General features: G+C 44.3%; 1 protein-coding gene across 2 annotated transcripts; it reads left to right on the forward strand.

Moving 5' to 3' along the window:
- Positions 1-1,413: 1,413 nt before the first annotated feature.
- Positions 1,414-20,733, forward strand: LOC119167951 (uncharacterized). Of its 2 annotated transcripts, none has more exons than XM_075866850.1 (6): positions 1,414-1,542; positions 5,032-5,185; positions 7,934-8,094; positions 10,085-10,164; positions 10,810-10,896; positions 20,487-20,733. In XM_075866850.1, the coding sequence occupies exons 2-6, from the start codon at positions 5,078-5,080 to the stop codon at positions 20,705-20,707; spliced, it is 657 nt and encodes a 218-aa protein (XP_075722965.1). In that variant the 5' UTR covers positions 1,414-1,542; positions 5,032-5,077; the 3' UTR covers positions 20,708-20,733. The 2 variants fall into 2 exon arrangements, with proteins under 2 accessions (XP_075722965.1, XP_075722966.1); XM_075866851.1 differs by lacking the exon at positions 1,414-1,542 and adding an exon at positions 3,891-3,909.
- Positions 20,734-23,204: the final 2,471 nt, after the last annotated feature.

Genomic DNA, 23,204 nt, shown 5'->3' on the forward strand with positions numbered 1-23,204 from the left:
GAACATCAGCATAAGATAACAAAGTAACTCAGTAAAATATTAAGAAAAGAAAGGCCTGGGATAGTAATACGTGGTAATGGAACAATAAATTGCACAGTATCGAGACAGCTTGAGGCAGGTTTATAGGGTGTCCTTGCTTTGCAAAAACTCTGTGTGTTTCTGATAGCGGGTATAGTAGGGAAGGCGAGCCCTAAAGTTGCAGTTTTAGACTAAAGTTATATTATCACCAGTGACCTCTAAAATGTTCGTCTACGATCATTTCTTTACACTCTATCTGTCTACATATAACCTGCCGCGGCCGATGTTAAATTCGTAAAACATACGCAGCGCTGAATACACATTAGTTATCTCGCTTTATTTGGCCGCTAAATTATTCAGCACTATGTTTCAATAAAAAGTTTTATTGTAACGTTCATGTAACGCCACATTCCCATTTTTCATTGTAACTGTAGCGAGTTCTTTTTGCATTTAGGGAACTTCTAACGGGAACTCATTCCAATGTTGTCGAGGAACGAGCTTTCGTACCTGTTCTAGAGGAACCTATACAACATTGACTAATGCGAAGGTACCTTAATTATTTACCTGCTCTTCCTCGTAATAAATTTGCCAATCTACGAAAACTTTAAATAGTATGACGGATCTAACTGTGCGGTGTAAGAAGGAAGGAAGGGAAATAGCAGGAAAAGAACGGCAGGGAGGTCAACCAGCCTATAGGTAGCCGGTTTGCTACCCTGCACGTGGAAGGGGGATGGGGAGAGACAGATAGAGAGGAGAGAGGGAAGGGAAATGAACACAGCACATTCGGCAGCACACGCGCGCACACTCAGTCATAGTCCAGTCTTCACATTGCTGTGACAGCCGCTTGTTCAAGTCCTTGTCGCGTAGGAATTTCAACACATGTTTTGTCGCCTTCTGTCGCAATGCCTTCTCTCGGGCACTTGAAAGAATAGTGTCCACAGACAGTTGGCTGTTCTCGATGCGCGCAAGAACGGACGCCAGTGACTGTCTCTGGATGTCATACAACGGATAGTCGCACAGGATGTGATGTAGCCTGTGCGGGGTGGAATGCTCGCACTTGCGATTAGGCCTCCACCGAGAGACTTCGGCAATGGAACCTGTTGAGACATCTGTGCAGATTACAAAGTTGCTGAAAGCTTCGCAATAGCAACATGTGTCCTTGGAAAGAGACGTATAGTGCAACCACGCAGTCAACACTGATATATCACATGAAGTACAGCATATGATCATATCTAATCCTAAAGGGGAGTCATAGCTAAATGAAACAGTGATGTGCTCACGTCGCCTTTCCATGCACTATCGGCCAGATCCATTGTTCGAGGACTGAAAATCATACGCTCCACAATCAACTCCCATAATCAGCTCTCCTTAAGGTCCGCTCACTTTCTAAAACGATAGCGACGTCCATTCGTAGCCAACGCAGCATAAAAACGCCGTTTGTTTGACGGGTCGCTCATTCTGGAGCGCAACGCAGTGCGACGTTGAGAAGCGGAAGCCCAAGAACGGCAGGGGTGCAGTATACGTGTAAGTTCTTACACAGCTATACCATGCAGTCTGCAGGACATTATGAGCTGAATGGCGCGAAGCGCCCGTGTGCTATCTGTAGCAACAATGGTTCTTGGTATTTTACGCCCCCAAAACCACAGGAATTTCGTGAGGGACGCCGCACTTGAGGAATCCGTATGCATTGCGACCATCTGTGGTCCTTTGAAGTGCACACACAATTCGAGCGTTTTGCCTGCATACAAATGCGACCATCGCGGCCGAGTGTCGATAACGTGATCTGCGGGTCAGTTGCTTACTACCACAAAAACCACTAGAACACCGTGGTTAGTGGTATGCTGTCTGCGTGAATGCCTCTGCTCATATGTGCCTGATATACTGTTGAACACTGGCACTCACTGACAACGCTGGTTAATATGGTTGTGGTACTGCACTACGGACCGCAAAATAGCTGGATGAAATACCAGCTATAGTTTTGTTGATTAATGCTAATGTTCACTCTAAAGGTTCCTATAGTCTATCTGGCATACCGCTATACGCAAGATACTTTGCTTGTACTGGAATACCGGGAGTGAACTGGCATATATAGTCGCGCGTCCAGAAATCATGGCCGCGCCGCTGAATGCGGATGCCTTGTACCTCTAACCTATCAAGTGGCTATCATGCGCTCTGTAGTTCGCTAACTTGGAATTGATGCGTTTAAAGCGATAGCGTTAAACAGCTCGCTTCACAGAAATTCTGGTGTCGGTGTCGGTGTCGGCGTTGTTGGTTGTGAGCGAAAAATGATCATCTTATTCGGGACCGAAAAATCGAGAACGATGCAAATAAAATAAATGATAAAAATATCCAGGAGCAGAGTGGGCACAAAAGCAGGGTTGTTCTGTTCCGAGTGAGGATCGAACTCGGGTCGTTGGCGTGGCAAGCGGAAGCTCTACCTCTTGGTTACTCCTCTTTTTTTTTTTTGGCCACTCCCCTTTTTTTCTTACATGGTATTTAATACAAATGCGGCTTACGTATACATATACATGGCATACAGCATACATAGGGTCCAGTCGACAAATGTGCAGTGGACGTTTCAATGTAAATTTTATACAACACAATGTCTAAAGGGATATTACTCTGGTTGTGAAAACAGCGAAAAGAGCTTCCTCTGCTGTGAAATGCAGTGAAAGTGGCTTTCATGCTTAACAAACACACGCGTCTTGTATACATGTTCCCCAATGTAACAATGAAATATTGCAGTAATAATGCGTGCTATCAGCGTCCATTGCCAACGGGCGTCAGAATATGGGATGATCATAATGGCTCCGTGGTTGAAAGCAGGTACCCCCCTACAAAAGACACACGCTACTGTGCCCATTTCCTTAAGGCTACGTATAGTGGGTGCGCATAGCGAATTCATAAAGGTTTTATGCACTAAGTGTTTGAAATACGCACTAGGAACAGGATGTCGCTATCACGTTCAACTCCTAAAGGCGAAGCTTTAGGGTCCCCTAATTCTGATTTGCTCGACATTCATGTCCTTGAGCTTCAACAGAAACTTACTTTTATTTATTCGGCACTGTTCTCAAAAGTCGTACTCAAATAGTCAATGCTGTAGGCGTAGCGTTCCCAGAGACTCACTCCTCGTAGATTGCGTGTTTCTTGGTTGTCTTCCATTCTCCATAGATGGAGCTACTTGACGAGTTGGCAGCTACTGGGCACGTTATCGGGTAATACGTCTTCGCGTTATTGGAGTCATGGAAAGAGCGAAAACCCCTATTATCGGTCTTTGCGCTCACTTGTATAAGCACGTGGGCCGCGTATTAAGAGATGCTGTTTTTGTGAGCTCCAGTAAATAGATCACAGTGAGTTGTTTCCAGCTACGCTAAATAGCCCCTACATTCTCCAGTTCCCGACAGAAGAAATGTGAGGAAAGGATTTCGTTGGCCGGCTATGTCCAGTAAAGTAAACGCACTGATTTCATAACGGAGAGATTTCAATGCTGCCGTATCAAACCTATTTTTTTCCTGAAGACATTCAACACCATGGAAGGGACTCGAAGTTACTTCGAAAGATGAATGATAAACGAGCATATACTACAAATACAATTACAAAATTAAAAAAAGTATGTTACAAAAATAAATAAATAAGCGAAAATATTTCAACGGAAAAAAACAGCATGTCTATACCGCATGCCACATATAATCTCACTGATTAGATTCGTGCGTTGTTCAAACAACTAAGCCATTGTGTTGTTTTTCACGGGCGTAACAATTGGGATGATAGACCACGTGTATAGAATTACTTCTGCACCAGAATCGGCGATGCCATAATGAAGCTTGTGACACCTGCCTTGTTAGAGGATATCGTGATATTGTGCGATGTGCTGCGCTCTTCGAACTAAAGGTGAGCGTGAGAGAACCTGTTGACCTTCTTGTGTGAATAGCTGCTCCCGTGCGCCTAGAAAGATCCGCGTCGTGCTCGGTCGGCCTTCTTAACTGCGTCAAGCAAAGGGATCACCGGCTCTCTTGAAAACAACTTTTGTTAAAAGGGTGCTGCCGTTGTGTCAGTCGAATTCTTTCGAGAGCGAAATTTCGAACGCAGAGTTTTTCACTTTTCTCGAACCTTGCTTTCTGTTGATTTGAGGTGGCAGTTTGAAAAGGAAGCTAGTGACAGCATCTTATTTGAGTTGGTGGCAAGTACGACGTGAAAAGGAAATGGATTCATTCATTTAAAGCATTAACATTTTTGTCCGCGAATTCGCATATTTCGAAGGTGAAGAACGCAACAGATTTACGCAGCAGAGAGAAAGAGGCAAAATTTATTTCCTCTACATGTTCAAGCCGTCGCAGTCATAGTGATGGCTTGATGCCTACACTGAGATTTGTGATTGAGAATTACAATGTTTTTTTCGATTGTTCGAAAGGCCCTTTTCGCAACTTCTTGGAGTTGCTCCACTTGTACGACATGGTTTAACTTTTGTAGCCAGAGTTTGACGTCAAGACCTTGCATACCAGAGAAAACTGGTGGGTCACGCTGGCGGCTGCTGGTGGTCAAGTTGGAAGGCGGATGCGGCAGCGAGGTGGTCGTGTCGCACGAATCAGAATTGTTTTGGGTGGCCGTGGCAGGCAGTAGTGCATGGTGACCCAAGCAGGCCTGAAGCGAGAGCTTTAGGGGATCACAAAGCGCCTCTACCACTTGTGAGGAACCGCTTTTTCGAGTAGAGCTTGGGCTGACACACGTACATTATCATATGTGTATAGATGAGGACTTTGTGTGTGGAAATGATATGTCCAGTTGACAAAGAAGAGTCGGTAACTACGCTCCCAGGTTTATATATATATATATATATATATATATATATATATATATATATATATATATATATATATATATATATATATATATATATATATATATATATATATATATATATATATATATATATATATATATATATATATATATATATATATATAATGCATGCGTGTGTGTTCGTGATTGTGCCATCATGTTATTTACGTGCAGGTCACTCCCAATTACTCTGAAAGGAAGTGTTCACAAGGCGGCGACGATGGGCACGACTACACTGCTGTCCTTTAGCACACTCGTCGGGTGCATTGCCTTTGGATTTGTAGGGGGTGTCAGCGTAGTCACGAAATCACATTTGGATGGATGGAATGTAAGTATACAGTAGCGTTCACGTGAAAAAGAATAGATCAGCACCAATGAAGGGAATAAAAGTTTTGGCAATGATAGTTACGAAGTTTGTTTTCGTAGGTACGATTACTTTACAGTGTAATACTGTTACCGGCGATTGATCTGAGACGTACTAAGAATATGATTGATATGTGGGGTTTAACGTCCCAAAACTAAGAATACCTCATCTTAGTTGGCTTGTTAGTCGTGCTTACAGGTCAATGTTTCTTAGGGATAGTCCAACTCGTTTCAAATACGATGATTAGTTCTTTCAACAATGAGATCACATTTGTATAATCTATATGTATTTAAATATTTTGTCCATGCATTGCCAAGTGCCTTAATACTGTTATACAGCCCGGCTGTGTTGCACAGTAAGGCCAAATTACTATAACCAAGTGGACGGCCTATTATCTGGGATACGAAAAAAACGTTTTCTCGCATATTGTAAGGGGATGTTATAAACATGTCAGTGTAATTAAAAAAAAATGTGTAAGTGTGCTCGTAAATAACTTTGCAAGAAACAATGCAGACCATAGTGAAACAAACGAAGTGGAATTCTGGATTAAGAGGTTCGCGAAAGAATCACGAAATCTCAAAAATAAGTTGGCAGATCCAACGTACAGGGGAAATCGATGAAATGCGAATGACGTATGAGGAAGGTTGATACGTCACTTTCAAATCAGCACAACGTTACGAGGCGGACGTAAATTATGCCGTACATGAATTCCATGTCATGACTATCATGTTTAAGTGTGTCATTTACCTTTGTCGTCAATTCACGTCACGTGATACTAAACTTGATATATTTGGAGCTAGCGAAATGGCCGTGAGCGTAATATGAGCGTAGCATGTAGTCATGTTTTACACGACACGCATGTGACGATTATCATGTTTGCACCAATCATATACCTTCGACATTAATTGACGTCACGTGACATCAAGATTAGTGTATGTGATACTAGAGAAACGACCGCGAGCGCACTAAGAGCGTAGCATGTAATCAAGTTTTACGTGACACACATGTCATGGTTATCATGGTTGGACGTGTCATTTATTTTTGTCGTCATGATTATCGTGTTATGGTCTCTCGCTTGTGTTCGCCGTGCAGTCGTGTCATATCATACAGGTTTTGTAGCATGTCATGTGAATGAAACCACCGCAAGAGCAGCAAGACCATGAAAGGTAAATCATGGCATTCATGACATACATGCCATTAGTTTCATGTTATGACTAGTCACTTATGTTCGTCATACAGTAACGTTATGCCATACCAATGTTGGTGTTGATACCGTTATAGAAACCGCCAGGAGAGCCAAAAGTCGTAGGCGGCTAGTCAGACAGGCAGACAGATAGATTAGATAGATAGATAGATAGATAGATAGATAGATAGATAGATAGATAGATAGATAGATAGATAGATAGGTAGGTAGATAGATAGATAGATAGATAGATAGATAGATAGATAGATAGATAGATAGATGGGCGGATGGACGGACGGACAGACGGATGGATAGATGGATAGATAGATAGATAGATAGATGGATAGATAGATAGATAGATAGATAGATAGATAGACGATGGATAGATGGATAGATTGGTTTGTTCAATGTCGCCGAAGTTTGCTAAGAAATGCTTCGCAGTTAATGTGAGTAATCATTGAACGAGGCTCCAAAACAGTAATGATCGCCTAAACACTCATCATACCCTCTGCAACAATATAGGAATGTTCCGAGTATACCTTACATTTCACAAATTCTGAGTATTAAGGGAAAGAGAGAGCAGGTGTTGAAGTGCGCATGAATATTTAAGACAGTACGTTTGATGAGTACACAATGCTACCATATCAACGTTGTGTCATGCAGATCGGAAGGAAGGCTTTAATTGAACACACTGCAGAGTACTGAAGTCGAATATACTTCTACATTTCTGCAATGTCTACGAAACATTGTAAAAGTTTGTTTCTTTCATCTAGTTTGAAATACGGAGAAGCGTACATACTGTTCGATAAAAAAAAAACTACAAGCATTTCTCTGGATTTCTTTCATGCCAATTCAGGCTCGTTCAGAGCGAAAAGCTATTCAGTTTTGACATAACTGCATGGTGAATATATATGCATATGACCACATTCACTGTGCGAGAGTTATTTCACTTGTACAGTGTTTGCAAATTTAAAGTGCAATGCTAAGACTGCCATAGCAGCTTCTTTTGTATACAATTGGTTCTAGTAAATAGGTGAGCAGCGTCGACAGCTACATTTCATGCGCATTTATTGCGCGAGTCACCAGGCTTAAATTGTACGTAGTATAGTCGGCAGCAAGTGCCCTGAAACAGGTTGGTCGACGCTAGGACTGTGTAGCTTTGGGCTGTGTTGCCGAGATGTTACGCACGGGTGCAGACAGACTAGCCAAGCATGCTGCGGCGTTATTTCGGCAACGGCGCCCAGCACTTGGCGGCTGGCATAGATCAAGGTAGTCCAGGTCGCGCGTCGGAGCTCTCGTGTTGACTACTGTACACTAGAGAGTTTTAGCAAGCTACAGAAACACGTTACGGTAAGGCGGCAACACGAGACCAGCTGATGAGCGCGCAAGTGCGACCATTGTACGCGCATACGGAAAGGAACAGTGCCGTATTTCCGTAACGTGTTCCCGTAGCTTGCTGAAGCTCCGGTCACCTCGCCGTCACCGACTTGTCGCACCTATACAACATTGGAGACTTTTTTTCTTTTCAGTTTTTAGAAGAGGGAGTGACTCTGCACGTGATCGCGAGGAATTATGATCCATTGGGTAACAACGTGTCAGACTGCCTCCGCACCACCACAGTCCTGAAGAACAGCGAGAACCACACCGCAAAACAAGTGGTCACGTTCATGAATCACAAGGCTGGTGAATGGTGCGACGCTACCAAAAATACGTTAACGTAGTTTTGGTAACACGCTGCCCCTGTAATGACTAGTTTTGTTGTCTTTTAGTAAGCGTCACTTAGTCGATGGTACCGGAGATGTGCGCGTTTCAGGGCAATGAAATTAGGGTACGTCTTTGTTTTCTCCAATGTTATTCCGACTTTCTAAGCCCCAGTCAGGACTTGTCGTTTTTGACTGTGGAGCTGATTAAGTCGATTTTTTCAGGTGTGATGTTGTAACAGCTCCGATGGGTGAGATAATGATTAAAGACAAAAAAAGAGAAAAAATAAAAAAGAGGCAGCGAAAAAAAAGAGAAGACAGGAAGAGAAAGAGAGAGACGGAGAGAGAATAAAAAAATAAAGTGAGAAAAGAAAATGAAACTAAAGGGAAGAGAAAGTGGAAGCGTAGAGATATGAATACTGGGAAGGAAGAGAATAACAATTGGGAAGAGAAAAAATGAAGAAGTAAAGAGAAAAAGAGAGAACAAAAAAAGAGAGAAAGAAGAGATAGCAAGAACACGGAGAAGAATGAAAAAAAAGAATAAACGAGGCAGGCTGCTGAGCTCCGTAGTTTTCCTTCCAGTTGGGCACAACCGGCGCGGACCTGCTTCAAATTGCATGATGTTTTTTCTGACTCGTTGCCATGTATAAAGTTTCGGTTATTGTATCATGGAAGTCAGTTTAGGGAATCAGTTGGCAGCGAAATGAGTGGAAGTTCGTGATGAAAACTCGGCGGAAAAACACGGACATATACACACGGCGACAACTTTTCTTGGCACTTAAGGGAAAGCTACAGGGCGCGTAACGTATGCACACGTAGCACTACGCGAAGTGGCCCTATTTGGCAAGCGTTTATGTAACGCTATGAAAAGTGACGGGAGTGCACCATCAGCGCTTCACGTAGACGCAGACGCCGATCAGCGTTTGTGGTACACGTAAAAAGGCAGGACTTTATCGCGTGTTCAAAAGCGTGAAATCACAACAAATACATTAAAGCAAATTCTAATATTTTAATGGTGCGAGTTGCGTCCTGCCTTAAATAGCTACACGTAAAAAATAAAGATATGTTTCACGTTGAAAATACGGGTGCTAACGTACAACGACAATCACTGGTGGCAGAACGCACGCGATTGGGCTTTGTAGCTTTCGCTCTAATGCCAAGGAAAGTTGTCGACTAGTGTAGAAATTGATGGCCATGAACCACTTTTATCAGATGCGAACAACTCTTTTACTAGCATGTGTAACGCTGTCCCTCCATACAACGCGCCGCGTGCCGCAAGTGTTGGGGCGGTGCCAAGTAGGTCACACCGCTGCTGCGCATTCACGTTACGCTCCCCTCGCTGTACGCGCTGACGCCACGCTCTCCCTCGTCACGCTCGCCGTGGCTCCCGCAGCTGGTGATTCGTCCGTACGCCCGCACCATCTCCCTACAACGCCGACTCGTCGTTTCACGCGGAGTAAACAAGACGCACGCCGAACGTACGCGTTGAAACACGTATGTACGTGTCACCTACAAAACCTACGCGGGCCATCGCTTCAAACGAATTTTCCAGCACTCACAGCAGCATCCGCGTTTGCGCCGTTCAAACCGTGACGCCACACGTGCGCAACGCTGCAGCGTCGCATTCCATCAGGGTTCCCTTCGGGGAGATGGTCCAAGTTTTCATATATGTTTATGTAAACAAAAAAAAGTACAAGTCCTTTCTCGAGGCAGGTGAATAGCTTGTGTCGTAATATCAGGAACACACACAAAAATCTAGCAAAATGAATATAGCTGCGAAAATTTTGCTTCTATACCACGTCAAGACTACTAGTTCTACTACTACTAGCTCCTTGACACCGGTCTGTCTCGTATGAGTCGTTTATGTGGTAGCCATGTCTCCTGTTAATTGTTTCGCTCAATAAAGCACGCATTTTAAACAAACCTGATTTTACGTTACAACGAGTTGGTATGCAGTCTTTGTTTATTCTGTCGTTCCAGGATGTCCATTGACCAGGGACTAGTAGCCTTTCCTGATGAGAATGGAGAATTTAATTTCATGAAAACTGCAGAAGACTCGGGTACGTAGATTCGACTTGTGGGGTGTTTTATTCCGTTTATGCCATCGCTATGGTTAACTAAGATGCCCGCAAAATGCAAGTGATCATCGTTATCGCAAATCTACTTCAGCGTATTTTTTTTTTCATTTTCAGAGTACTGTTCATTAAGCTGTGGAATTAGCAGCGTTAGTGTTGTTACGGGGTATAATTCGTCGTTTATAGATTAAAGTCTCCTCTTTCTCATTACGCGGGAAAAGGCGCGACAGACTAAGCTCCAGATTGACGTTATTCTAGAAAACCACTTGGGAATTCACCGCCTGACGAAAACGTACTAATTCCCGTGATCTCCTTTTACCGGAAGATTGTAGCTTCTAAGGGCTTAGACGAATTCAGTGTTCCGTGCATTATGTTTTTTTTAACTATAAGATTCCGTGGACTAAGAACATTTCGCCTCCATCGAAATACGACCGCCGGGGCCAGGATTAAACCCATGACGATCGTGTTAGCAGCCGAGCAGCGTAGCTATTTTTCCACCGAGGCGGACATGTGCGAAGCGCTTGCCGTACCACATGAGAACAACGTCATTTTCGCTTGGCTGCGCTGTATTACTGGGAGTATAGCTATTTCGAAGGTAAGCTCTACAGGGCGTTTTTACTTTTTTTCTAGCCGGCCCCCAAATGTCGTACAAATTTTTGCATACGGAGAAAAGCTGCTGCGTTATGGAGGTGACCTACGCTGGAGCCAAGAGGACGGGTGAGTCTAATTATCTTTGTCTGGCTACGTGAGCCGACATCTTCGCTCAGATTTACCGGGTGCAACCAGTAAGGGCCAAACCTCATAAGCGCGAAAATGCACGCGACAGCGACGAGCGACGCTATGAGCGACGAAACAGGGCGTTCGCGCGACGTGTCGCGTGCTCGTTTTCGCGCGATCGCTCGGTTCTCCAGATTTGGAGACCGTCGCTCATCGCCCGGAAGTGCTGGGCTCAAGCAGCCAATAGCGAAATACCGGAAAAGACAAAGACTACATAGGTGCACGTGACCCTGCCCGAGTCACGTATGCGCAACAAAAAATAACGCAGTGTTTATTACGCATGTGCATATAAAAAGTGCTGTAAGGCAATAATGAATACTTCCCGTTTCATTACACAACAATATATCTTATTTTTAAATTGCATACCGCTCGCTACGCGGTTTTCTTGGTGCGAGTAGACGGCCTCATGCCAGCAACAGGAGAATTCACTCGCCGAAGCCGTCGCGTGAATGAGGTTTGCCTGCGCTAGCGACTGATCGTGCGAAGCCGATCTACGCCGCGTCGCTTGTCGCTGTCGCGTGCACTTTCGCGCTTATGAGGTTTGGCCTTAACCAAATATAGGTATGGCGCTGTGACCGCTGCTTCAAACATGATCCAGTGAGCATTGAGCTAAGCAAGGATTAGGTGTGCGCGTTGATTGCTATGTGGGATGTAACGTCCCCAAACTACCATATGATTATCAAAGACGTCGTAGTGCAGGGCTCCAGAAATTTTGAGCATCTGGGGTTCTTTAACGCGCACCCGAATCTGAGCGCACGGGCCTTCGTCTCTATTGAAAATGCAGCCGGGATTCGATCCCGCTACCTGCGGCAGAGCAGCTGAGTACTTCAGCCACTAGACATATATCTTCAGTTTTAGGAGGTACAACTTCTATGGTGCTATACACCATAACACAGCAAGCTCAGACAGTGCTGCTATATTGAAAAGCGGGTCGCGCCATCTGTTGCGAGCGCGGCGAAGCAACACCCTGCATTGTCACGCAAGCAGACGCTCCGCAAATAAACACGAAACTTTACAAACCGATGTTTTGTGCTCTTCCTCTACTGAAATTTCGTGCTGATGTGAAACGTTGAGGAGCCCTCATTCGATTGACCGGAGTGTCTAGAACACGTGCACTGCAGTTTGCGGAAGCGACTTCATCAGGTACGTACTATCGCGAGTGAAAAGACACGCAAACACACTCTGAGCCAAAACGGAGCAACAGGGGTATAGGGGTTGCTCCTTTCAGGGAGCAATTGCATTGCCACTCCCATTACTCTCCTAAAAGGAGTAACTGCAGAGGGAGGAACCGTTGCTCTCCTTTCAGTTCCTCCTTCGGGGGATGAACAGTTACTCCCTCCAGTTCCTCCTGCAGACCAACAGTTACTCCCACCAGTTGCTCCCCGCCGACCAACCATTACTCCCACCAGTTGCTCTTCTAAGAGCAACAGTTACTCTTTACCGTTCCTCCTACGTGTTCGCAGTTACTCTCTGAAAACCAACTGCACATGCTTCCAGTTACTCCTTGGGGAAATGAGTATCTCGAGTATGCTTGTCATACGCTTAACACATGGCGAGAGCTCCTTGGAAGAGCACTGCTTGGGTGCTTCTAACACAAAAAGTGGACAATATTGAAAGGAAAATAAATGCTTTCTTGTTCTTTTTATGAGGCGACGTGTGACCACACGTAAAAGTAGACTTCGCCACACCACAGCCAGCACTAAACAAACACCATAATACATCAAAGGTTTTCTGCGTCATCCGTGGAAAAACAATCTTCGATTTCTAGCATAGGGCAGTCTGTGTCATCATTGGTGAGAGAAGGGCAACTTCTCCAATTCTGAAGAACTCAAGTTTCGCAGCTGGTGTTTCCATCAGGCTAGCGCAGCAGAACGTCACCGCAGGCATATGTGAAGCATCTCATTGCTGCAAGAAAAAAAAATAGAAGTGTGAGGTTAAACATGCCAGAATCAATTCATAACAATGTCACACACACTGCAGCAGCGCTTACATTCTAGGATGTCTACTGCAAAACGAAATGTGAAAAAAAAGGAAGGTTCGGCCAAACGTTACTTGGCAAGCCATATAAATGCTGATGTGGTAGACGCTCTTCACATGATGTCTCAGACAGCAATATTCTGGAAGAAAATGTGCAGCACCTCAACAAGGCATATTTGTAGCAGTTAAAGATACCCTTAGGTTCAGTTAACTTGTTTCCTATACACAGCTGAGTGACATTTTTATGAGCCCATTCACCAATGGGCATTCTAAATGAGGTCATGTGTGTGGCAAATAACACGTACCGTCCGCTCATGTTAAAATACTTATTTAGCTCGTGCACATAGTTGCTCTCAAATCCACTGTTCTATCATACGCTGCTGCGCCTTGAATTGTGCAATACCTGTAGGCACAAGCCAAGCATGCAAAGCCTGCTTGAAAGCAACCATTTGCAGAGGCTACATGATAATCTTCAGTATATTTCTTTGTACCTGACGCAAACGGCTGGACAAAACTATAGACAAATAAATGTAGACCGTGCTACCTTCAAAAAATGCTTTAAATTTAGAAAACTAGGGTGCATTTGTTCACTCGGTTGACGAGTCACAGCCACGAGATATGTAAACGAAGCAATATATCTTAAGGCATGCACAGATATTCTGATTCTTTGTTTGGCAGTGTCACAGATAGCTTGCCAATACATATATATTTGAGAGCAACAAGATGTGAAGCTTTTATTAGCTCAACGTCTTGTTGGTTCACAGCCAAACAGGTTACTGCTTGTTAGACAAATTGGAATAAGCACACCACGGTTTCCAAAAAAAAAAAAAGCATTATTAGAAGTTAGCTCCCGGTGTGAATGTCTGCCTATTTATTTTGTACTGCCTTCTACATGTGCCACAAAGACATTTGTTGAGGATGTGCTACCAGTCAAGCCAAGATCGCATACTTGGTCAATGTGATAGAAATACAAACATTAGAAACACTGCCACCTCTAGTAAGAGCATAACACTTCAGTATTTTGGACTAGCAAAGAGGTGCACAAGAAAGTTAAGCCCACTCTTGCGGAACTTTGAACGCGAATATTTCAGAGTGGGGGAGGCCAACATGCTGTGGCATTTTTAAACCCACGAAACATCTGCAGAAAACAGGGTAAAGGCAAGTCAAGAAACGCTGTTATGAAGGCCTGCGCATGGACAGCTTTGTGAATCTAGGCCCAAGTGTTATGCTTTGTACAAGCCAAAATCCATGTAAATAGGGAAAGCATACTTTTAGGAGTGCCAGCGTAAACAAATCTTGGCAGTTGGCTTTTTAGTACAAACAGCAATCCCTGCAATGAAAACATAAACATTTTATCTTAACGGTAACAGTGTGAGCACACACACAGGCCAGCGGAGCCATGTCGAATTGTCAGTGCCAGTGTAACCATGTGGCATAATGAACTATTCTCTGGCCAACACATGCACAGTTTGCCCCTAAAAAGCGATGCTTTCATATACGTAGTACAAAAAGTCTGCACTTACCAAAATTCACTTGCTTTCTGTACTTTAGCATCGTTGGGAGCATCTTTATCTGCAGTATAACCAAATTTGTGTCATATCCCTGAAAAAAATTTAAAGACATGCATCAAATATTGTTTCATTTGGTAGCAGTGAAGTCAGGTTAAGAACAGCCAAGTGGGAATCAGCCTAATTATGTGCATGCGGCAAATCCCAAACAGCGTTATTGAGGTTGTCGAAATTTTCGTCGATTGGTATTAACGTCGATATGTGACTTCAACGGCATGCCAAGTTTTCACAGCGCATAAAGATTTCATGATGCAGAATAATGACAGCGCTAACGAGAACATACAGCATTTATGATTGTCTTTTGCAATATTCAGTTTTGCTAAGGTTTTGCATCACTAAAGAAATCTGAAATATTTGGGTCATTCCTTCTCCAATTGTTCTGTCAATATGTAAACAGAACATGTAAACTGCTCGCTTGATGGTGCGCTTATAAAATAGTACGTTCAGCGCAGAGGTGAAGCAAGTGACGCAGTGATGTGGGCAGATTTTTTTATTTTTTTTTTAGGCGTGCGGGGAGGGGGGGGGGGGGGTCCGCTTATCTGAATAGGCCGGGCAAGCGAATATGGTCGTCAATTTGGGCTCCCTACGCCCGGTCTAAAAAAATTCTGTGCGCAACCGCCTGGCTATGCCAGTGAAGTGATGCGACAATGATTTGTTCACTTACTGATTTACATACACTTTACATCTCTAAAAAATGTGGCCCAAGGCCCCAACACTCAGCCGTTAACATTACATAAAGCCAATGGTAGAAAAGTGCCAGTATGAATGCAGCTACAACCCCGCCGCAATGTTTTTTCAAGCGAGGTAGTGTTGCGGAAATGAACTTTTAACTGCAAAAGTACACTGGCACTGCAGTGGTGACAGGGGAAGCAAGAGGGTATGCAGGCGGTAATAGAGGTAATTTAGTCCGATACGGCTAGCAATGGATACGGTGAATAAGAGCAAATCATTTCTCTTTCAATAGCGCAACCACTCAACAATGTATTGTAAGAGCATTAAATGTTGCTGGAAATGCCACTCACCTGCACGCTGATGCATGCACAGTCCTTTGTTCGACGAGCGAACAGGCTTGCAGATAGCTGAAGACGTGTTTACGATGTGTTTGTTCCACCCAGCAGCAAAATCCACAACTACCTCGCGCTCCATAAAGATAAATATACACTAACCTTCATCACGAATAAGTAGAAACGCAAATCTGCGACACACACACACGATCAAAACATAGCTGACAAGCTCGCACGTCCATGTGCTCGCCAACCACAGACCATATGAAAATGAGTAAGTAGTGCGAACGCGAACCTAGTTGCGCCGAAAAAAAAAAAAAAAACGTCGAGCAGTGGCAGCACAGGCGTCAGCGCAATAATTTCAGTGTGTTCTCCTAATACAATTATAAAAAAAACTGAGGTACACTAAAACTCATAAATAAATATAAAAAGTTGAGTGTAATTTTCGTTTAGTGCTAGTCAACATAAACACTGAATAAAAATTACTTTGTAACTTACATCGTTTGCTACACTAGCGCCACACTTGTCGTGCGGGCGCAGATGGCGCAGATTTGTCATTCTGCCCTCAAACTACACGGTGAAGCGTGCTACTAAGTGAATGGCTGATGAGAAGCGCGTCTGGGTCCGCTTTTTTTTTTCTTCTCCGATATATTTGGGCGGGGGGGGGGGGGGGGTCCTTATGCACGTGTTTCGGTGCTTGATCGACTTTGACGCCCTTACTTCGCGGACGAACGGCGTGTCTAGGCTTTTTTTATCGTTGTTTTGCACGTGTTTCGTCGTTCGGTCCGCTTTGACGTGCCAACTCTCCATTCTGCTGCTGCGTGTGTTAGGTATTTGCCGTACTGTATTCTCAGGCCTTCTGTGTTCAGCCAGCGCTGCTATCTTATTATCTACGGATGCTAAAATAAATCACTGTTTTGGTTTGGTGAAGTTTGGCACACAGAACAAACAATAACCTGGCCCATGAATATCAATGTGGGCGGCATGCATATTTGTGTGCGGTGTCCTGCCGGGGAGTAACCGTTGCGTGACGAGAGCATTTACAGCGGTTCCTCCTTCCGTTGCTCCCTTACAAACTTAAGATGAATACAGTTCCTCCCCCATTCTCGAACAAGTCGGCCATCTTGTTCCGCTTGGTCTTTTCGGAGAGTAACAGTCGGTCTGAAGGAGTAAAAACAGCCGTTGCTCCCATTTTGGCCATTTTTGGCTTAGAGTGCAGCGGGAAGCGTTGCTTGCGACTCAGTCAAACTGCGGCGTGCCTTGGCTGTGTCAAGGCAGAATTTGTGCGGTCTCCCAAGGGTTGCAGAACTAAGTGCCTCTTCTGTTTTCCTTCCAACCACTACCGCCACCACGAAACAATACCTCCAGGTCAACTCAGTAGAATCTGCGGATATTTTCTCTCGTCTCGTGAGCAGCACAGACTGTACAGTGTCTCATCTCCTCACGACGTATAGATGATTTCCGACATCGATCATAGTATGAACAGAAACAGAAAGCAATTTAAAATTGCAGCATGGTCTGCTACACTGCTTTTGCCAGGCGACAAAGCCATTGTCGTTATCTGTGGAGCCAGATTATTCATAGTGACTGATTAGAATTGTTGGCGTTTTGCTTGTAACTATGACAAGCACTGTAGTGGACGGGGCTTTCTACAATGTGGTGTATTTGACGGGCTCCAAATCTAACCACCGGAGCCTCTCCAGCATTTCAATTCCATCGAAATGGCCGCCATGGTCGGGACTAGATGGCGCTACCTGTGAGATAGCATATCAAGCATCATTACCCCTAGACAATCGCAACCGATAGCATCTTCAAACTTTCAGTGTAGTTCTTACGCCAAAATGGTCTATGGTTAAGATCCGGAGCCTTATAGCTACCACGTGGAAAGACTTTCCCTTTGTTACACTGGTGGGAGTTAAAGAGCCATGACCAGAAAACTAAAGCACACCGAAGCTTGCCCAGAATTAGTTCGTAGTGTATAGTAAACCAGGGTTTGCAAGGAAACGCTATTCCCTCGGCTCAATCGATCGTGTTAAAGACTTCTTGTTCGTCCTTTTCCCTTTTTTCAAAATTAGGCGTGAAGTGCTTTGGGCATCCATTGCCAGTGACCTTCAAGAGACCTTGTGCTAATTCGCAAGCACCGTCATCTCGGCACTTCAAACAAAAATATTCTGGCATTTACACATACAAAAAAAAACAAATAAGAGACTACACGCAACCGGGCACCTCGCCAGAAGTTAAAATTGGCGCGGTAGTTTGAAGGTAACCTTTTTTTTACATAAGCTCATTACTTCTGCGAGGTGACTTTTTATAGATATTTGTAAAACTGGAAGTAGAGCGAGGTAACAGCAAACGAAAGGCAGGGAGGTTAACCAAGTTGCACCCGGTTTGCTACCGTACACGCGGGAAGGGGTAAAACAGGAAGTCAGTCCCGGGCCAGATATTGTTGGAAGCATAGAGGAAGAAAAAGAAGAGGGAGCGTCACGTCGCGAGAGTGAAGCCCATCGTGCCGGCCCAACACGCGATTAAAACATCAGAGCTTGCGGTAGGTTTTAGTACTCTCGGTGCTGTTCCGTCTTTGGCTGTGTTCCAATTCTTAGACAGCACGTAGACAGTCCTGGGCAGACTGCTTGGAAGACAGCACCGAGCCCATGCTGTCCGAGAATTGGAACACGTTTAGACGGCTCTTACGCGACGAGGCGTCACCTCGCGTCGAAAAGAGAAATCCAAAGTGTACAAACAAAAAAGTTGTATTTTCTTGCTTAATTTGTGGTAAAATTTGAAAAAAAATTGAACGCTACTCACGTTGAGCTTCTGGAGAAGTGCCTGCTTGTGTGCAGACGGCCATTCTGGCGAGATTCAATCTACCTGAGTGATTCACTGAGCCACCATCTTGTTTTGACAGCAAAGTAGCCTGCATCGTATTTGTCTACGATGCGGTCTTCTCGGAGCTGTCTACTTTGCCGGCTACATGAGAATTGGAACGGGACTAAAGATGGCCGCCGTCCATTTAGCTGTGTATTTAGCCGTCTACGGGGAGTATTGGAACACAGCCTTTGAAACACCTGCGTGAGCCAGCCTGTCTGTGCCGAACCAGTGCGTTTCGAATAAAAGCCACCGGGTGCTGTGCTTCAAACTATCTGCAAGTCTCATTGCTGGCGTGATTTTGAGCAAAAGGTCACGTGTTGGGCCGACAATGCCGGCTTCAAAATGACACGGTTTTTCAAGGCCGACCACCTGACGTCACGCTCCCTCTCTTCTTTTTTTTTTCCTACCATCGTTGGAGGACAAGAAAATACAAGTGAGCTGTTCGTCAAAAGGTTCAAATTCATTTTTCAGAATATATACTCCGCCATCTTTGCCCCGAAAAATCTACAGCGTGGATATGGGGGAGACCCGCTCAAGTTTGCCCGGCGACGCCAGCGCTTGCCTTTCCCCTGCCAGAAAAAGCGCAAAACAGTAAAGCCTTCCGACCCTTCCGCTCCCTTTGGCTTCCACGCATTTGCGAAGCACGCGCTGCACGTGAAACGTCCCTCGTTCCGCGATGTCACCCCAACAGAAAAGGGGGTGACATCGCTGCGTCGTCAACTGTCACAATAACCATGCAAACACGAAGAGGTCGACTCTGCCAGTGAAATTCTACCAATTCCCAAACCGATGGTACGAAACAAGCAGACGACAGAAATGGATTAAAGCAGTGCGCCGAAAAAAGTATGTAAACAATTTTTTTCATAAACATTAGCACGCGCACAATACATTCAAAATTACGTGTGTTAATTACAGCGCCACCGTTTCTCTTATCTATCGAGTTACTTGGAGATGCACGTCCCCATCTTAGAAGTATAGATTTTCAACGCCCGTCTTTAGAGCACTGTTAAAAAATAGTGCATAAATATTTTATGCTGCTACTATTATTCGATATTGTTGGGGACGTAGTAGTTGAAGCTGTGTGCACATGTGGTATTGGTAATGTGTTGTTATATATTTTTAAATCTACGTAGCGCCGACGGAAGAGTGTGGTTGCCAAAAGCTTGGACAACTATGAAAAAAAGAAAAAAATGCATTAGCCGTTGTTGCACGTTCGTTGGCAGATACAGTGTACTAATTGTTACTGAGTGTGCAGGGGCAGCCCGAACAACACGGTGCATTTTTGATACGTGACCAAGATAAAATGCCTTTGTAGCAATGCGCTTAACCGCTTAACCTAAAGCACCGCTTAACCTAAAGCACGAGAAGCAGCCTTACCCATCCATCTAGGAACAAACATAGTGCATAGTACACAGAGTAAACCAAATAAAACAAGTATATAATAATGAACGTACAGAAAGTTTTATTCACCTCTATCGTCGTAAACAGCGTCGTCTTTCACTTGCGAAACGCACTTCGCTCTGACGAGGACGGCGTCGTTTGCTACAACTCGCTTCGCTGCCCTTTTACTAAATTGCTGCCACGAAAAAAAATCCTCAATTGCGGCATCCTAATAAATGCGGTCAGAGCGCACCGTACGCGACGCGAAACTCTCAAAAACACGTGCAGAACGCGTGCTGCGCGCGAGCAAAGAAACGCGTTTTCAAGGCACGTTGAATAGGACAGTGGAGGGGCGACGACTCGAGTAACCAGTTTTCTCCCCGCATTGACTGACAGCGCCACGCTCCGCAGCGGCTCCCTCGGCGTGGGTCTCCCCTATAGCCACATATCAAAAGGGGCCAAACCCTACAGATGCTCCTCATTGCGCAACAGAAGTGCGCCTTAATGAAGCTCAAGTGGTTGAAATTTTTCAGAGCCTTTTATACCGTGTGTCCAGCAGCCCGAATTGATTTTGGACCATTAAACCCTATTAAAAAATCCCCATGAAAATGCACCACCACTGATAAACTGGTTACGTTGGTAGGAGATGGGCTGCTTGTTCTACAAGCGACCACGCACAGCTTACGCGATACAACATTTCAATAACGAGGGTTCATTTTTTTTTTTTTTGCAGTGCTACAGGTGGAGAAAGAGTCGACAAAGGAGGATACCGACGGACGACACTGCGTGCTGTGGGTGAAGCAAGACGCATTGGACGCTCGTCATGCGTCTTGCGAAGAATACTTCTTGCGTAACTGCGTCACGAAACACGTGTACACTGTTTACAACAGGACAGAATGCACATCGGTGCGATCGCATTCGCCTGCAGAGATCAGAAGCGAGGCTATCGGGTAATAAAAAAAAATGAATGCAAGTTTAAATGTTCGTTGCGACATAATTTAGTTGATTTACGCATCTGACAAGTGCAGAGCTTTGGTATCTGTCTAAACAGAATACACTGAAGGTAAGACGATAAAAGAGGATACCGGAAAATGCCTTACTTGCGACTTGATATCGTCGCAAAAAGGTTTACGCAAGATAGAGAGAGAGATAAGTAGAGAGGAAAGGCAGAGAGATTAACCAAGCTTGCCTCGGTTGGCTACCCTACCTTTGGTGTGGGGTTCTTCTTGGAAACGCAGTTCTTCTTGGAAACGCAGTGAAAATAACGCCATGCTTCACAAACATATGCGTCGTGTATACAGGCTTCGCAATACAATAGGCAATGTCACACTAATATTGCATGTTCGAAGCGTACATCGCCATGGGACGTCAGAAGTTGTGATCATGATAATGAATTCGTGGTATTGATGTCAGCCACTCATTTCAAAACGCAGACACGTTCGTATATGCGTATTCCGTTAAGACCACGTTCAATTAACTAAGGTACAAAATATTTGTACATATCTATAGAGGCATTTCGTAATGTTTCACTTAATAATAAACTACACCAAACTCACCTTTCCAATGCATGCTTCGCATAGCATTGATTCCCATGGTAAGTGGGGTACATTTAACGTTTAATAAAGTTTTGTAACATTTCAGTTACATGGGACTCGCAAAATGAAAATATTCGGAAACAGCAGAAATTATGGTTTACTGTTCTCGTGAAGCTTGAACACATTGTAAAAAGTAAAAAAAAAAACAATGATTCAACGGTGGGTGGACGCACGTGCTGCCTCTTTTGCAAGTGATTACTTGTCGCCGCAATTTGATGTTTATGCGCAGATATAGCATTTCCGAGAATGAAAGTTGACTACCGAAGCACAATCTGGAACAGACGAGCCGCTCTCATTCAGAACAGCGTGTCCCGCACCCATTTTATTCCGAATAGTGCCACAGCTGAGTCCTCCGGGAAAATCTTGTGGCTCCTGGCACTTTGCTGTTGAAAAGACGTTAAGAGTATGAGATATCTGTATTAGAGTGTCAGGATAACAAATAATTGGTGAATACAACATCGAAATCATGTGTTATCGGTGTGGTGTATATTACGAGATAAATGAAATATACAGGGTCGTTATCCCAGCTCAAGCTTTTATTTTTATTGTTCGAATATGAGCAGAAATTAGGAACTTTCGAGAAGGTTAATTGCGTGTTTGTCATCATTAGAATAATTTATTGTGCGCTCAGATGAATGATGACGCGTTTTAAAGAGATTCTTATACTTAAAGCTTGTTATGCGCAAGGAAAAAGGCATACTACCACCCACGACCAATGCACCCTGGCGTGAAATGCACAGATACCCGCCACGGTAATCTAGTGGCTAAAGCACTCGACTGATGACTCGCAGGTCAGGGGATGGAATCCCGGAACCGGCAGTGGCATTTCCAATGGAGGCTGAAATTCTTGAGGCCCACGTGCTTAAATTTAGGTACATGTTTAAAGAACCCCAGGGGGTCGAAATTTTCGGAGCCCTCGACTATGGCGTTTCTCAAGTATACAGTGGGTTTGGGACATTAAACCCCAACAAGTATTGTTATTATAAAAATCACAAACGAATTTATGCTCATAAATGACCTACGTAAGATTTGTCAAGAGCAGGGCTACTGGGACAAGCAAGTGGACACTCAGATGCTTGTCCAGTTTCTGCTGAAGTTTTTGAAGAATCTGGGTTATCCTGGCCCCACAGTTTCGCGACGATGCAAACCCATTTAGTGCGACCGAATTTATTTACGAAGCACGTTATCGTGCAGCGCACAGACACGACAAAGCACTTGTTGTGGTTTCCGCAGTGTGAAGCGTTTGTGAGCGTCATCACGGCCTTCGCTGAAGAAATCCTAGGTGTATACACCAACCACATGAAAAACTGTTAGCCCACGATGGAAATGTTGTCTTAATTCCTCGATAATATACTCGCATGTACCTAATTTAAAAGTAGTGGTAGCAGAGGGGGGGGGGGTATTTTATTAACGTAATTTGTTTATTTAACTCGGGCTACAGTGCATTTGACATTGCATCCGTTCTTGTCATTTGATAATTCTTTCTTGATAAGTATGAGGGGCCCTGGAAAATTCTGGAAGCGGTGCAGTATAATGCGTTCTAAATTCTGCACTTCCTGATTGTCTGCCAGCCGTGTAAGCCACAATTTAGGAAGCTGAAAGAAAGCCATCAGGGCTATCATATGAGTAGTGATCTGGGAAAAGCCTTTCGGTTCAAAAGAATAGATACCCCCTGTAACACAACAATAGCAACTTACAGACATTCCGGTACGCGTTTAAAACTTAACAATTACACAGAGCTGAACTAGTTGATACGTGTTCATCACACGTATTCAACAGTGTGCCTTTTTTTTTCCTCTGCCGTTGTGCATTTCTTCTGTTGTTAGTCGGTGTTCGACATATCTGCACTGTGTTCT

This window comes from Rhipicephalus microplus, chromosome 6, assembly GCF_043290135.1.
Source record: "Rhipicephalus microplus isolate Deutch F79 chromosome 6, USDA_Rmic, whole genome shotgun sequence".
Lineage (NCBI taxonomy): Eukaryota > Metazoa > Arthropoda > Arachnida > Ixodida > Ixodidae > Rhipicephalus > Rhipicephalus microplus.

What these genes read in the sequence shown, in the direction of transcription:
- LOC119167951 (XM_075866850.1), top strand. Translation starts at nt 5,078, where the DNA reads ATGGGCACGACTACACTGCTGTCCTTTAGCACACTCGTCGGGTGCATT. An exon ending in CACATTTGGATGGATGGAAT is followed by an intron (nt 5,186 to 7,933) that starts GTAAGTATACAG and finishes TTTTCTTTTCAG; the next exon opens with TTTTTAGAAGAGGGAGTGAC. An exon ending in AATCACAAGGCTGGTGAATG is followed by an intron (nt 8,095 to 10,084) that starts GTGCGACGCTAC and finishes CTGTCGTTCCAG; the next exon opens with GATGTCCATTGACCAGGGAC.